The sequence below is a fragment of the Equus asinus genome, chromosome 24 (assembly GCF_041296235.1).
Source record: "Equus asinus isolate D_3611 breed Donkey chromosome 24, EquAss-T2T_v2, whole genome shotgun sequence".
Classification (NCBI taxonomy): Eukaryota; Metazoa; Chordata; class Mammalia; order Perissodactyla; family Equidae; genus Equus; species Equus asinus.
The window spans coordinates 47,360,165-47,376,463 of record NC_091813.1 but is presented as its reverse complement, the minus strand read 5'-3'; the positions used below and the strand labels follow the sequence as shown (position 1 = coordinate 47,376,463).

The following is a 16,299-nucleotide window of genomic DNA, read 5'->3' as shown; positions in this document are numbered from 1 at the left end:
GCTGGCCCTTGTGGTCCTCATCTCTTCCTTTCTTGGAAATGTGTCCATGGCATTTGCCCCAGTAAATTAAATAAAACTGAGTCAGTTTTCAAATATAAAAAAATCTGGCAGAGGCTATGTTGTGTAACCACAGCTTGGAAGGCGAGGAGTGAAAAGAACAAGCTAGTTACATGAGGCAACGCAAGGAGGACCCGGAGCCGAAAGCCGGATGTTAGCAGATTTTTTTCTAGAAAAATCGAAGGAAAAAAGGCACCACTAAAGCCCCATTATGTTATATAAGTGGCAATTGCTACTATAAATGAGCAACTTAAAAAATGTTTTAAGTAACTTTTCAAGGATAAAATTAAAGAAAGTTTCGTTAGTATTAATGAACATAATTATCCTCCAATCCAACACTTCAGAAGGAAAGTCTTTATGGCTTTAGGGCGTTAAACATTCTTGTTTGATCCTTTTAGTTATACAGCTAAAGCGAGCTATTTATTAGCAAGTATGGTAAGTACTTCATCACAGCCCAAGTCTGTTGGTAAGTCCAGTCCAAATAAGCATGTGATCCAGTGCAGGGTTTGGGAACAGTTGTCTGAGATCTTTGAGCGGAGTACTGGTTTCCATGCCTGAGAGAATACCCACAAGGCTCATAAAGAGGGCTGAGGAATAGTTACATCAATGCCATGATGAATATGTCTCCACTCCACAAAATTAAAGGACTTGGCTTCACTGTGGTCATGACGGCTCTGTGCTCCTCAGAATTCCTCAGGACCTAAACCATATTCTCTATTTCATTCAGTGATTAAATTGAGAGTTGGAGTGTTTTGCAAGCTGGCCAAGGCCTGGCAGACATGGATCCTACACAATAAGCACAAAGGTAGCTCGAAGAGCCAACTAGGAGAAAGCAGCGCCACTGCTTGTGTCTAACTGCTGGCCTAGCTTTATAACGCCGATCCTGAGAAGAAATACCTTTGAACTGGAGAAACCTCTGAGGAATGTGGAAACCGCTTTCCTAATCAAACTATGGTGAAATCACCGTCAAAATCTGAAAATGAACTTTGCCTATTGAAATGTGGGGAATTTCAATTACGCAAACAAGAGCTTAAAGAGACCCTAGGGAGGATACATGGGTAATTCTCTCCGTATTCAAATACGATCAACCAAGAAGCCAACTTTGTGCTAACTGTGACACAGTGCATAATGCATTCAACTTATTTTGGCACTTTGATTGTAGCTTTGTAGATGAACAATCAGGACATGTTAAGCCTACTTGAAAAAATATAGAACCAAAAGTTATCAATAGCTTACTTCGGAGCTGCTTTCCATCCCAGGTACTTTACCCTTTATTTTCACAGACGTAGAAATAGTGGCCTGTGAGAGACGCCTACCCTCGCAGTAAATTCACATGTTCTCAGAAGTCACTCCTCCCCAGCAAAGCCAAGACTGATACTTTTGTATAGATTAAACTATTGGTCCCTATGAGAAAGTCCCTGAATACTATCTGATTCTTAAGTCTGCTCAAGTTGTAAGCAGATGGAAGTCAGCACTGTCAAGACCCACAGGCTCTGAGTGAAGGCGCAAAGCTTTAGCTCCTAAGCAAGCATAGTTGTCCATCTTAAGGTGACAAATTTTAAGGTGACTCATTTACTGAAACAAAAAAGGAATTCACTAAAACTAAAACTACAGCTAAAACCATCGTCTCCTGGAAACAAGAGAAAGTTGGATTCGCTATATACATACCAAAACCTAAGCAGAAAGATAATTGAATGCAGGCTGTTAAATTTGAAGAATACTAATTTGCAAGATAGCAATGATTCTGGACCCAAGTAAATGAATTCAGAAAGGTTTTTGTTTGTTTGTTTGTTTTTAATGCTTTCCACCTTGAGCCTCAGTAAACTAAAGCAAAAGTTGATGAATCAAAATTCTAGAAGTCTAATTCAGAAAGCAAGATGAGTTGATGTTTGTAAAATGTTTGTAGATCCTTGGTTGAAGACACAATGAAAATATCTGTTCCAATTGTAGATCAAGTCCTATTAGAATAGGTACCTGGCTGTACAGTGCGTTCTTTGTAATGGAATTTCATTATAATTAATTCGTTGTCATTTGTTGGAGCTGGAACTAGGGTCTGATTTTCTTTGGGACATAAATACCTACTCAGAGATCTCAAGATGTGTCTCACCCCCTCAGATGACAACTTCGGGTTCCTCCTACATCTGGTCAATGTTTGCCATCATTAGTTTGCTTTAGTGGGTGAGTGGGGACCTTAGATTCCTAGAGAATGCTATTGGAGCATTTAAATTCTTTAGTCAATCAAGCTTTTCAACAGATATTCTAAAGCTTCCAGAAATTCAGTATCTCTGCAAAAATAGTGGCTTGTGGCTGATTAATTCGCTCCTCCGTGACAATATTTGGAAAGCACAGCGAGATTTTTGTGAAAGTTTTTAACCTAAAATGGTACTGCTTAGCTTGGTACTCACTTTATTTATTAAGTCCAAGTGACTTTCAGAAGTTTGCCATACCCCAAGGATGCAGACTGGACTTTCCTTCAGAGAACATGGTGTAAGGACTTTAAGAAATTTCAAAAAACGTTCTGTACTATGACAGTATTGTTGGTTTAATTCTAGTATTCTCGAGGGGACTTCTTTGAATGAGGACAAAAATGATCAGTCAGTTGTATAAATGTTATCCTCTTTGTTAAAAAACAATCTTTCTTGTAATTAGATCTTGTGAAATAATTAATACTGTGATTACAGGATGGACCTCTGGAAATAATGCCTTGTACAATGATATCAACATATACTGTCGTTCCCAGTTCCTTTAAATATAAGTGGCACGTGGGTATACCACACACTAATTTCCTCCTTAAGTTCCCTCTAGTTGTAATTTCCGTAGATGTAAAATTAGTCAGGTACACATACACTGATTTTTACTCCAAGCCAGACACCACGCTAATTATAACAAAGTAAGCAAATGGCAATTTTCGCTCACATTCTTCAAGGGCAGAAGTAAATGTTCACTCAATCTTAGTGTGAGTTAGAGCAGGAGGCAAGCTGTAACAATACAGTGGCTTCACAACGGAGAGCTGAAAATGGTCTACAGCTAACTTAGTGAAAAGTAATTGGTCAAAACAACAACTTGGCTGAAATAAATTTTTTAAAAGGTAAATATTCCCATTCAGGGGTTTTTATATATTGATAACTTTATATAATTTTAAGCATGTATCTACTTTTTAAGATTTTTTTCTGATGTTTAAAGGAAAGGTTTCACATTTTTTAATTCATTTCAGCCTGCTTTAGACTGCTTTTAACAGCAAAATTTGGAAATAACCTGAATGCCCAATAAGAAGGGTTAGGTTAATAGATATTAATGATAGACCAGATGGTTAAGGGCTCCAACTTGGGTGTCAAATGAAGGATCTAAATGCTGGGTCCACCATTTCTTATCTGTGTTCCCTGGTCTGGATAACAAGGCCTATAAGCCACAAAGACCTCATCTGTAAAATGAGGGTAACAGAAGCTCCCTCTGAGAGCTATTGTGGGTTAAAATGAGAGAACTATACAACAGGACCAATGCAGTGACTTAAACATAGTAGATATGTATGTCCAATTAATGAAACTTTCAATTAAATAATTTTTTTAACTTTATTTATTTGTGAAGGGTAGACGTTATAGTAAAGAAAGAACAAGTTTTGGATCAGTCTGAACCCTTTCCAAAGCTGGGTGACATTGGACACATTTCTTATCTTCTCTGACCCTCAATTTGTTCATTTCTAAAATGCAGATAGTTATACCTAATTCACAGTGTTGTCACAAAGAGCAAATGCCATAAGATGGATAAAGCACTTAACATAATGCTTGGTACCCAGGCCCTCAATAAATGGTAACTGTATTATAATTATCATCATTATTCTTCTTATAGTTATTAGTTTTTTTTAAAGGCATGGCACCATCTCAGAAGCTACAAATCCTCTGACTGCTAAGATGAGCCACCCTTGCATTTATGCAGTTGTCAGCTGAGGCCATTCTTTTCTGTGGGAAAGAGTTCAGTACAGCATCTGAAAATTGATTGTAAGACTTCTTCGTTTGCTTACACACACACATATATACATAAACTCTATCTTTGTCTAATAAATACTAGAAAATATTCCAAAAGAGAGCAGACAGGCGTTATTTTCTTTGTGGGAAGACCATTCAGCTTTCACAAACTTCTAAATAGCAGGGGTCTTAGAATTACTAAGGGAAGAGAGTGTTAACCAGGAACAAAACTAAACAAAGCTCTACTTTCATTCTTGAAAATATCTACCTTTTAGTATTATAACAAAGGTCAATTTTTCCAGTTTCTATAAAATTTCAAGAAGAGATTCAGTAAAAATTAGCAGAACTTTCTGGAGCCGTGACAAAATGTTTCTGCATAAAAGAAACAACGTTAAACAGCTCTTCCTTGAGGATGCTCAGACCTCTCTTGAACCTCTCAGCAATTTAGCATTCCAAGGAATCCTCCAGTTCTACAACACAAGGTCCAAGGCATCCAGTGCACTGGCTTTAGTAACGGCCTCGGAAGCTCCCCATGCCCAGGGTTTCCATTAGCCTGTATGGTGCCTTTATGTGAATTTAAAAATGGTGTCTCCTCTCTGGATAGATGAATTAGAAAATAGCACCCAAAAGACTGTCCCACACAACTCTATTCCTGCCTCCCTTTGTCTTCCCATCTCCCACAGTGTAAGAGACTGGAGCCAAGTCATCCTTCACACAAGATCAGAGCCTTAGTCTGGGGAGTGGATAAGCGGATAATGACCAACTCCCAGAGCGAAGTCTCCTTCTAAACTTGGCATAACATAAAGATTTCATCTTGCACACAGTCTAATCTAGGCAGTGGCTGCCAGAACTGTGTTGAAAAAGGTTGGAGACTAAATCCAGCCCTAGCAGAGAATGGTGAGTGGATTCTCAGTATAAGCCATTGGTTTCCAACAGCACACATGCCTCAGATTTCCTATCCTGGTCCAAACCATTCACATCACAAGCACTCATTGAGCAACGAATATATACAAAGCACTGTGATAGATGCTTTGAAGCAATCCTTCCAAACCTGGTCACACACTGGAATCCTCAAGGGACTCTTTAAAAATACAGATCCTTCATAATTTTTCTGTAAACTTAAAGCTTTTATTTATTTATTTATTTTTCCTGAGGAAGATTTGCCCTGAGCTAACATCTGCTGCCAATCTTCCTCTTTTTGTACGTGAGTCACCACCACAGCATGGCCCCTGACAGACAAGCGGTGTAGGTCTACACCCAGGAACTGAACCCAGGATGCCAAAGCAGAGCATGCCAAACGTAACCACTGGGCCCCCAGGGCTGGCCCTTAAAGCTATTCTAAAATGCAAAATTTATCAAGCTTTTGTTTTGTTTGCTTTTTTTTCTATGTTGTGACCATTTTATTTTTATTTTTTAAAAATGAATCTCTTGATTTAGCCAGGACCTCAAGAGACGTAAGGGGTTAGCTACTGTCACATTCAAAATGATGCATTTATTCAGGGCAAATCTTAATTTTCTCTGTCTTCTTCAGAAGAAAGAGCTGCAGAAATGACTTAAAGTAATGTCAGTTCAACACGCCTCACTGAAACTTGATTCCTCAGGCCAAAGGAGAGTCCTTACTATCATTCATGGTACAAATCAATCTTCTCCTGTATCATTTCCAGGCATCATTACCAGACTCCCTGCCACCACCAGGGAGCTTTTCTCCTCCAAATGCATCTCCATTCTCAGCCCCAGTCATTGGAACTCATAGAAACAGAGACCAGAATGATGGTTATAGGAGGTCGAGGGTGGGGAAAATGGGAGACGTTGGTCAAAGGGTACAACCTTCCAGTTATAAGGTTAACAAGTTCTGGGTATCCAATGTGAGCATAATGATTATAGTTAACAATCCTGTGTTAGACACTTGAAAGCTGCTAAGAGAGTAGGTCTTAACTGTTCTCACCACAGAAAAGAAATGGTAACTATGTGACTCAATGGAAGTGTTAGCTAACACATTTATGTAAGTAATCATTTTCCAATACATAAGTATATCAAGTGAACATGTGCACCTTCAATTTACCCAATATTATATGTCAATTATATCTCAATAAAACTGGAAAAAAAATTTTTTAAAATTCTTTTAATTGCAGTAACATTGGATTATAACATTATATAGCTTTCAGATGTACATCATAATATATTTCAAATTCTGTGTAGATTACATCATGTTCACCACCCAAAAACTAATTATAGTCCATCCCCTCACACATGAGCCTAATCACTCCTTTAGCCCTCCCCCCTCCCCTATGGTAACCACCAATCCAATCTCATTTTTAAAAAATACAAAATTTATGGGGCCGACCCCGTGGCAGAGTGGTTAAGTTTGCATGCTCTGCTTCAGCTGCCCAGGGTTTCGCCGGTTCGGATCCTGGGGGAGGACATGGCATGGCTCATCAGGTCATGTTGAGGTGGTGTCCCATATAGCACAACCAGAGGCACTCACAACTAGAATATGCAACTACGTACTGGCGGCTTTGGGGAGAAGAAGAAAAAACAAAAGAAAAAAGAAAAAAATTACAAAATTTATATTTTTTAAAATGCAGAGTCTTGTGCTTCACCATCAGCACTACTGAATCAGGAGCTCCCCGATGTCTGGAGTACGGTGGTCAGTTAGAGAGCTGGGAAACCTGGTTTTGGAAACTACTGAGATAATTAACACTAAGCCCCTCACCATTCTTACCCACTCCTTTTATAACGAAAACCCTCCTGCTGTCAAACCAGAATGCAACACAGTCATGGGTCATCAAATCCATTTTATGTCTCATGACCAGGGTATGTTTTTAAATAAAATAGAGTCTTAAGATACATGGCACATAGTAAGGTTAATTATTGTTTTGTGAATCTTCTTTCTGTGAGATATATATACTTATATCTGTGACTGCATCACCAGGAAAACACATATTTTTTTCATACTTTGAAATAAAAGTCAAAAACGTGTGAAATTAAATGGTCTAAATTCAATGCTTCCTGCTGTAATTTTAGCACCTTTCCCTCTCTCTTGTTCCCTAGGGGAAACTGGGAAAAAGGGTACAATCAGCCACAAATACTCATTATAAATTATAAATTGCACCCTCTCAGCCTTATTTTCCTCACGCAGAAAGTTGGAATTTCTTTGCCTTTTCCTGACGGGCAAATGCTATTATTCCCTATTAAACTTCCTCCAAATGGAAAACATTAAACTTTAGTTTTAGGACCCAAACTGGTGGTGTTTTTATACTGTGAATAGTGACTAGTGATCCTTTCTTTACAGAGGAAAAGGTAAAAGGAAGTGGGTTTGCATAGCAGTCAGAGGGACTTCAGCCAGATATAATGAAAGATTTCCTGGTAGCCGGGACAGTACGAACTACAATGAGTCAATGAGGGGTGTGATGTGAAATCTCGTCCTCTGTAAGTTTGTGGAAACAATCTAGATTCTTATCTGTCTGGAATTCTTTAGACCTAAATCTGTCTGCTGGGCAGGGAGTGAACTTCCAGGCCTATAACGCCATTTCTGCCTTGCATCATTGAGACATTCCAAAGGCACATGAAATACATATCCATAAGCCCAATCTCATAAGCCAGGAACAGTCCCACAAAGTTTCTCAACTGGAGCATTAGTGACATTTGGGGAGGGCAGTTCATCATTGTGCAAGTGGACTGGTACATTGCAAGATGGTTTAACACCGACACAAGCCACTGAGCACCTCTGGGTCTAATTATCTCATCACTAGGATGAAGGAAAATAACACATTCCTCACTGAGTTCTGTGGATAAATGAGATATATGAACAGCACCCACACAGGACCTGATAAGTGTAAGAATTCATTAACTTCCTTACTCCTCCCTTAAAAGTTTAGGATCTGAAGAAATAGAATTTTTTAAGAGCCCAAGTTTATGAAAGACACAACTCCAAGTTGTGAGGCCATGGCCAATAATTTCTGAAACCGTAGTCTTTATTCACAGGGAGCATGATGTGGCTCCTCACCCTGACTAACAGTCATGGTTTTGTTTGGCTTTGTTTTGGAAGAAAACATTAGAAAATTTCTTTCTCCTTTACTCTTACCTAAAATCTTCCTATTCTTCCTTACAACCATGCGACGGTGTTAAATGTTCTCCTGCAGAGTGAAAGAGGAGGGGGAAAATACATAAAAAAGAAAATTGGATATACATCACTGAATGGTAGTCATAATAGTTCATTCTAGTATGTTTTGTAAAGAAATATTTAGATAGTTTAATAATCATCTCCTCTTATTTCTCTCAGAAGACATTGGCCAAAATTAATCTTTTCAATAATGAGAACGCTTTTATTGTGTCTGTTTCAGAAATGTGATGCTGGATACTTTCGGGCCCAGTCAGGAGAATGTTTGCCCTGTGACTGTAACGGTAACGCCAACGAGTGCTTGGACGGCTCTGGATTCTGTGTGGTAGGTCGGGGCACCTAGCACTGTTCACATAGCCCACTGGACCTTTGCATCTTGGGTGGAAATAAAATACTCCTGCTGGACATTTGACGTACCTGCTAGTTAAGCTCTCTTTTTACCCTTCACCTTTTCCTGTAAAACACCTCATATAAACAGCCAATGATCATAAGAGGCCACAAAGGCGCATGTCTGAATGCACGTGTGCTCCTGGCTGTAACTGCCCCACGGCTCTCAGCAGCTGGTTTCCTGCTGTAGGCCAATGGTGATGGAATTGAACATCACACGCAGAGAAGGAAATCATCCATCCAAATTGCTCTGTAATAGTATAGTTTGCCATATGTTTGGCTTCACTCCGCATAAACCAAGAGAATAAAACAGTTGTTTCACAGTCTATTTTACAACTTGTGATTGTCAAGTCTATAGATCAAAATTAGCAAAAAAAAAAAAAAAAGGTTTGAACCAAATAGCTAATAAAAATGACAGCTTTTTGGCCCTGTGGTCTTTGTAATTCTGTGTTCAAACCCCCAGAGTCTTTTTTTCCCCTTAACTGAAATGAATGAAATTGAATACTCCAATAGACAGTTCTTCAGTGAAACATGATAGAAACTTGTGAAGGAGACTGAGAAGCCCTCTAGCAAAAAAGTGTTTGCTACGTATTTCCCATTTTCACTGAATGGACTGACAACTTAGTGAAAAGTAGGGAATTGAAATATTTTCCAGAAGTGGCTTTAGTAGCAGTCACAGGAGGCGAAAAAAAAGACTTAGGCCCTAAGATCACGCTTTCCCCCACGAGCTATACAATATAGCAGGAAGATTAGATTCTTCAAGTTTCTATGAGGCAAAAGAGGCTTTCCAAAACTGCAGAAGTATTTTTGCATAAACTACAGGAATGCTTAATTAAATATACCTATTTACCTAAAAATTAGCATAATTGTCCCTATTAAACAGATAATTTTGATTATAAGTGGTCCCTAAGGTGTGCACAAAAAGGTGTTATTTTACTCATGCATGATATTAAGATGCAAATTAGAGCATGTTCATTTATTTTCAACCTGGCAGTCGCCATTTTTCTAGGGACAGAGAATTAAGTGGCAGACACTAAAAGTTGCTATCCCTGTAGTGTTCCTTTAGTCCTGGCGTCTGTGTTTTCCCCTTCCCCCATCTTCTTAAATAACCGTTACATCCAGGATGTCCTCCGAGGGAGCGTAGGCACACACAGCTGCCAAAGTCCACCCCTTTCTAATGCTTCCATCTCCGGTTTCCTGTTATTTTAATCCCGGTGACATTTGAAAAGAAAATCTCATGGATGTACTGGAACTAATAAGGTACATCTCTGATAATTTGACCAATTAATGGCTCTTTGGTATCTGGTTTATTAAAAATATAAGATAGGAGGGACCGCCAGCCCATCAGCTGCTGTTAGTCAGGGAGTCAATAAGATGGGAGACAGATAAATTAAGGGGGAAGAATGTCCCTCTTGCTAGTGCCTACAGAGAGCTAGGAAAGCCACTCTTCCTTACAATGACAGAGTCAGAAAAGGAGCTGTCATGCTTTTATCTGAGGGGGCAATCATCACGTGATTCCTTCACAGTTCCTGGGGCAGACGAGGTTCTAATAAAAGTCTGAGTAAGGGCTGGGGTGTAAATATTTATACCCACACTCAGGGAAGCTGCAAATCTTCCTGCACTTACTTTGTTCCAAGCCAGAACGTTTAAAAGAAAAAGGTAAGAAATAGCCATCCTATGCATCCTAATGGTGGTTCCCCGACTCCACCCAACCCAGAGGGAAATACCATTTTTTCCCCTTATTAAAGTAATAGATGCTCAATGTAAAAAACCAAACAAAACAGCAATAAAGATATATACCGTATATGAAATTCAAAGCGAAAATCACCCACAAACTTATGCCCAAAGCTCAGCATATAGATATAGTCTTATAAATTTAATTTAGAAAGACAAAAGAAGAATGTAATTTGTATTTAGTTAAATGTAAGTGAGGTAACAGAAGAGGCTTGCCAGTTTAGAAAGAATATTTTGTCACTTAGCTGGCAAATATGTTAAGTCTACGGTGTCATACTGGAATCAAACTCAATTTTTTCTGTTTCCTTTGGCATCCATATTCTGGCCTGTTGGTGGAGTAGGGCTGGTTTCTCAGCTCCTTGCCTCTTGCTCCAGCTCATTCTCAGCTCTCAGAAAGCCAGAGAAGAAACAGCAGCTGCACCCGAACGCGTCCTTCTAGCTTACTGTGGGCACCAGAGTTTCAGTCAGTTCTTACAGCTTGCCTGGCCCAACCCATCTCTCCCATCTTCTATAAGCAACCAAAAAGAAAAGGCTTTCTTTTAGTTCATTTTATCTTATTTTGCTTTTATTTTTAAGGCTTATAATGCCTCTGTCTTGTTCTCCTCAAATTGCTTCTAATTCTTTCTCCATTCCAGTGTCCAATTTCAATTTGACCTTATGTTTTACCAATTGATTTAAGAAACTAAGGCATTCTACAGTAAAATATGGATTAGACAAAGGTATGGTATCATTTTAGATGTAGCAAAAAAGCAGAGGGATGTCTTCACAGGAGGAACAATAACCCTTCAAGTGCATAAAGGTGGCTAAGTGAGAAGTGGCTTAAGTGAAGAAATTCAGTATGTATTAGGTGTCTTTCCAAAGAGCCACCTTGCATCTTGTCAGAACTGGAGCAGATTGGGCTAGGTTCTCAGCTGAGTCAGCTGGGCAGGGCCCCAAAGGCCAGTGGACATGGCAGGCTCTCTGGGAAGGCTCCAGAAGGAAGTGTGAGAAAGAAATTGAGGGGAAGAAACAGGCAGAAGGAGACAGATGGCTGGTGGCAGGAATGCCTGGTCACAGATATTCCATGTTTTATCCCAGGTCTACAGGCTAGGTACAGAAGGGACCATGACTAAGGCCAGTTACCATCTAAAGAACTGGTGCTTCATCACTGGGAGAGAGCCAGGAGCCCACTGACCAGAACTAGAGTGGAGTGAACCCGAGTTGAAGTTCATCACTGGCACAAGCTCCCTGAGCAGGTTCCTTTTGATTAGGGATTGGTCTGTCTATTGATTTCACTGATCCATTTAACAAATAAGCATTTATTGAGCACCACCTATGTTCCAGACACTATTCTAGGCTCTGGGTTAAGTGGCTCCCACTGCATGGGCTGAAAGCCTGTAGGGACAGAACATCTACTTGAAAATGCTTGTGAACAGGACCAATGTAATGAAGCTCAAGGAAGTACAAGGACCGCAGGAGCTTTAGAAACATGCAGAAATCTCCATCTGCTCAGTGACAATCAAATGAAAAATTTAAAAATTCTAAATCTGAAGCAGAATAGTCAGATTTGAAACTACTAAAAGAACTCCAAAAATGTCATTGAAATCTGAAGAGAAACACATGAAGCAGTTATGTATTTACATCTGGCTGGTGGAAACACAGATGGATTTTATCTTCTTCTTTTCACTTAGAGTATACCTGCCCAAATTTTCTACAACTGCGTGGAATAATTTTATAATTAAAAAGATACTGAGGGGGCTGGCCCCGTGGCCGAGTGGTTGAGTTCGCGCGCTCCGCTGCAGGCGGCCCAGTGTTTCGTTGGTTCGAATCCTGGGCGCGGACATGGCACTGCTCATCAGACCACACTGAGGCAGCGTCCCACATGCCACAACTAGAAGGACCCACAACGAAGAATATACAACTATGTACCGGGGGGCTTTGGGGAGAAAAAGGAAAAAATAAAATATTTTAAAAAAAATAGTATATATATATATATATATAAAAAGAATATCCATGAAAGAAATTAAAAAAAAAAAAAAGATACTGATATTCTCGGGGCTGGCCCAGTAGTGTAGAGGTTGGGTTCGCATGCTCCGTTTCAGCAGCCCAGGGGTTTACTGGTTTGGATCCCGGCTGCAGACCTACACAATGATAATCAAATCATGCTGTGGTGGCATCCCACATACAAAACAGAAGAAGATTGGCACAGATGTTAGCTCAGGGACAATCTTCCTCGCCAAAAAAAAAAGAGAGATTCTAATATTCAGATGGACTTGTACCCTACCCTAAGCACAATGAGGAATGGGAAGTAATCCAGTATATTGAAGGCTAATGAATTTTGTATTACTCTCAAAGCTTAATTAAAACCTCATTCAAGAAAGCAAGGATATTACATCCCTAGTTTATGCAGATACCAGCATTTTTCTCCTGATTTTTTAACTCTGTTACTATGTGTGTAAGGCACAAATCAACCAATGCAAGTCCCTGTAAGACTAAGTATGTGTGATTGATAAACAAGTACACTCATTAGATGTCCAACAGCAAGAAGAAATGAGTAATAGACACTTCTCTTTCCTGTTTTGCTTGCAACTATAAAATCGGTACCTAGATCAAGTGCGTAATTCTCACATTAAAATTTTGACAATTTTCCAATCTGTTGCAAAGATGGAAAACCCCCAAATTTTGTGAATAGTGATGAATTTGGTTCCATGCTAGCTGAAGTTTTGAAACAAAATCAGAAAACTGCATGTCCAAAGAATTTGAAGTTGGATAGCTCAGTGGAGTCCCCTGTTGCTTTGTGCCCCTAATATAAGAATATGATGGAACCAAATGCAAATAAGTTCTCTATACATTGTTCACGCTTCTTCTCCCAACCCTGAACACGTTCTTCCTCTTATGTTCCCCACCTCAGTTAATGGCAGCACCATTCTGCCAATCCCCCATGCTTAGATGTCCCAGATGCTTCAGCAGCTTTCTCTTCCTCTTCCCTAACATTGAATTGGACACCAGATACTGCCAATTCAACCTGGAGAAAGCCTCCTCTCTTCCATGCTGTCCCACTGCCTTCATTCACTCCTCTGCATCCCTCCCTGACAGCTGCCACAGCTTCCCACTACTCACCATGCCCTGCTCCAGCCTCTCCTTCCCTAATCTGTCTTCCACACCAGCGATGGAGACATGTTTCAAAAACACAGCCTTGGAGCTGGTCTGCTGGCTCAGCGGTTAAGTTTGCACATTCCAGTTTGGAGGCCTGGGGTTCACTGCTTCAGATCCTGGGTGCGGACATGGCACCACTTGGCAAGCCATGCTGTGGCAGGCATTCCACGTATAAAGCAGAGGAAGATGGGCATGGATGTTAGCTCAGGGCCAGTTTTCCTCAGCAAAAAGAGGAGGATTGGCAGCAGATGCTAGCTCAGGGCTAATCTTCCTCAAAGAAAAAAAAAAAACCCACACACCCTAATCAAGGCATCCTCCTTTCTAAAATCCTTCAGGAATGTCTACTCCAGCCCCACTGAGCTTCTACTGCCACCTCAACTAACTCTGTACTTTCACACTCTGTGACTGACCTATGTTCCCCCATTCTCTACCTGGGAGTCTTGCTTATCTTTCAAGGTCTAGCTCTAATGTCACCACCTCCATTAAACCTTCTCCGACCTTCTCAGGAAGAGCTAGAACCTTTCTTCCTCTCTGTCCCATGGCAGATATATACTTTCTCCACCCCTCAGTCATAGCACCCAGCACACTAGATTATTGTCTGTTTACCTCTGTTTCCCTCACAAGTCTGTGACTTACTCAAAGGCATGAACCAGGTCTTCTTCATAAAATGACCCATAATGACAAAATGACAAGTAAGTGAACCAGGTCTTCTTCATTTTAGTGACAGTCACAGTCCATTGTCCGTCATGATATCAGCTTAATCCAGGTTTTTTAAGTGAATGAATGAAGTGGTTAATAAAATAACTAACTTAAATGCAGAAAGATTGAATTTTATAATTTATGAGACTCTTGGATCCCTCTTTATTGCAGTGAAATGCACTGTCTTGTTATGCTAGAGGCCCAATGTTGAGTAAATAGCAAACTGGCACCTACACTGGGTGTTTGTGTCTATAATCTTGCTTCTTGAAGTATAGTCTGGACGAGCAGCCCTGGCAATACTTGGGAGCTTGTTAGAAACGCAGACACTCGGGTCCCGCCCTGGACATCCTGAATCAGAATCTGAATTTTCACAAGATCCCTGGGGCATCAGTGTGCACACTGAAGTTTGAGAAGCACTGATCTAGACAGAGCAATAGTTCTCAAACATTTTGGTCTCATGAGCTCTTTACACTCATGGGAATTATTCAAGTTGCCAAAGAACCTTTGTTTATGTGGATTATATCTATTCATATTCACTGCATTTGAAATTTAAAACAAAATTTTTTCTTAAAGAAACAGCTAACAACTGTTGCCAATCTTCCTTTTTTTTTTTCTGCTTCTTCTCCCCAAATCCCCCCAGTACATAGTTGTATATTCTAGTTGTGGGTCCTTCTAGTTGTTGTGGCATGTGGGATGCTGCCTCAGCGTGGCCTGATGAGTGGCACTGTGTCCGCGCCCAGGATCTGAACCAGCGAAACCCTGGGCCACCAAAAGCGGAGCGCACAAACTCAACCACTCGGCCACAGGGCCAGCCCCCTAAAACAAAATCTTTAATAATATTTTCTTATTAAATGATTTGATAAAAGCAATAATAAACCCTTTGCATGTTAACATAAATAATATGTTTTTATAAAATATAAACATATTTTACAACTTGAAAATATACTTTATGTCTGGCTTAATAGAAGGCACTTGGATCTCATGTCAGCTTCAGCATCAATCTGTGGTGACATCTCCATGTCGTGTAGCCTCAAGAAAACTCAGTCTTACACACAAGAGAAAATGAGAGTGCGAAAGATAAATAAAATCTTAGTATTATTATGAGAATAGTTTGACCTCCCGGGACATAATTTGAGAACCACAGATCTAGATAAACTATAGTCTTGCATGAGACATGTGACAAACCACACGAAGGCTAGCCTGATCCTTTTTGTCCTTCTTCCTCTTTATGCTGGTGCTGTGGCCAAGTCCTAGAGAGATATCATTTCTCATGTGAAGGATACACAGCAGGTCCTCAAACATCATTCCTGACCCTTCTGTGCAATCAGTTGTCTAGATGTAGCTTTCTCAACCACTGGTCAAAGATTCAGAATGCTTTTTGCATTTTTTAAGTGGGGTCAGTTCTATTAAAAAACAAATTCTCCCCCCAAACAACATACTTATTTATTGTTGTCATTTTTTTTCTTTTCTACTTTTTAAATGGTAGAGCATCGAAAGTAAAGGGATATTTGCAATCTCAGAGTAAAAGATTTTCAGAGCTAGAAAAAACTTTACGGGCCACTTACTCTAGGTCCTCATTTTACAGATAGGGAATAGAGACCCAGAAAGGTCAAGTGACTTGTTCAAAGTCAACCAGCTAGAAAATAGAAGAGCCAGGCATCTTTATCTCTGCTTCCAGCACTTTCTCTGCCAATTTCCCAGAATGTGCATCAATGCCTTTTAGGGAATTTCATAACAAACCCTTTAAAAGAAGGCAGATGAGGAAGTCAGTGTTTGTATTCCGAGCATTCGGAGAGATTTGGTGGCTTTGCCCTTAAGGGTAACTGCTCCCGTGGCTGCCACGGGCAGAATCAGAGCCCCGACAAGGATTCCAAAGCATCCATTGAGCCATAGAGGATAGATTTGGGAATTAGCTCCTTTTTGCAGTTTAACAGGCACTTCAGGCACGAAGAATGGCCCAAGATCTTACAACAGGCCTGTTTTCATCTGCACAGATGGGCTTCATCTGTCCGACAAGGACTCAGACAAATTTTGACCCCAGTTTACGAGCAGCCCTGTCAGATTATTTATGGCTTAGATTCCTGGTCGTTGGGCAAGGCTCATTGGCTTCCCCTGCGATGAGAGATTGCCACGAATTTTGAGCTGGCTTTGGGTGCGTGTTAATTTCCTTTATTTGCTCCACACTCTAATTCACTAATTTACCCT

At 40.2% G+C, this 16,299-nt stretch overlaps 1 protein-coding gene across 2 annotated transcripts in view; it reads left to right on the top strand.

Moving 5' to 3' along the window:
* The window catches only part of LAMA4 (laminin subunit alpha 4), a 135,657-nt gene that overhangs the window by 27,295 nt on the left and 92,063 nt on the right, over positions 1-16,299 (top strand). For both annotated transcript variants that reach the window (XM_014866159.3, XM_014866158.3), the window contains exon 2: positions 8,363-8,464. In XM_014866159.3, coding sequence (XP_014721645.3) covers positions 8,363-8,464 — 102 coding nt within the window. The remainder of the gene's footprint in view (positions 1-8,362; positions 8,465-16,299) is intronic.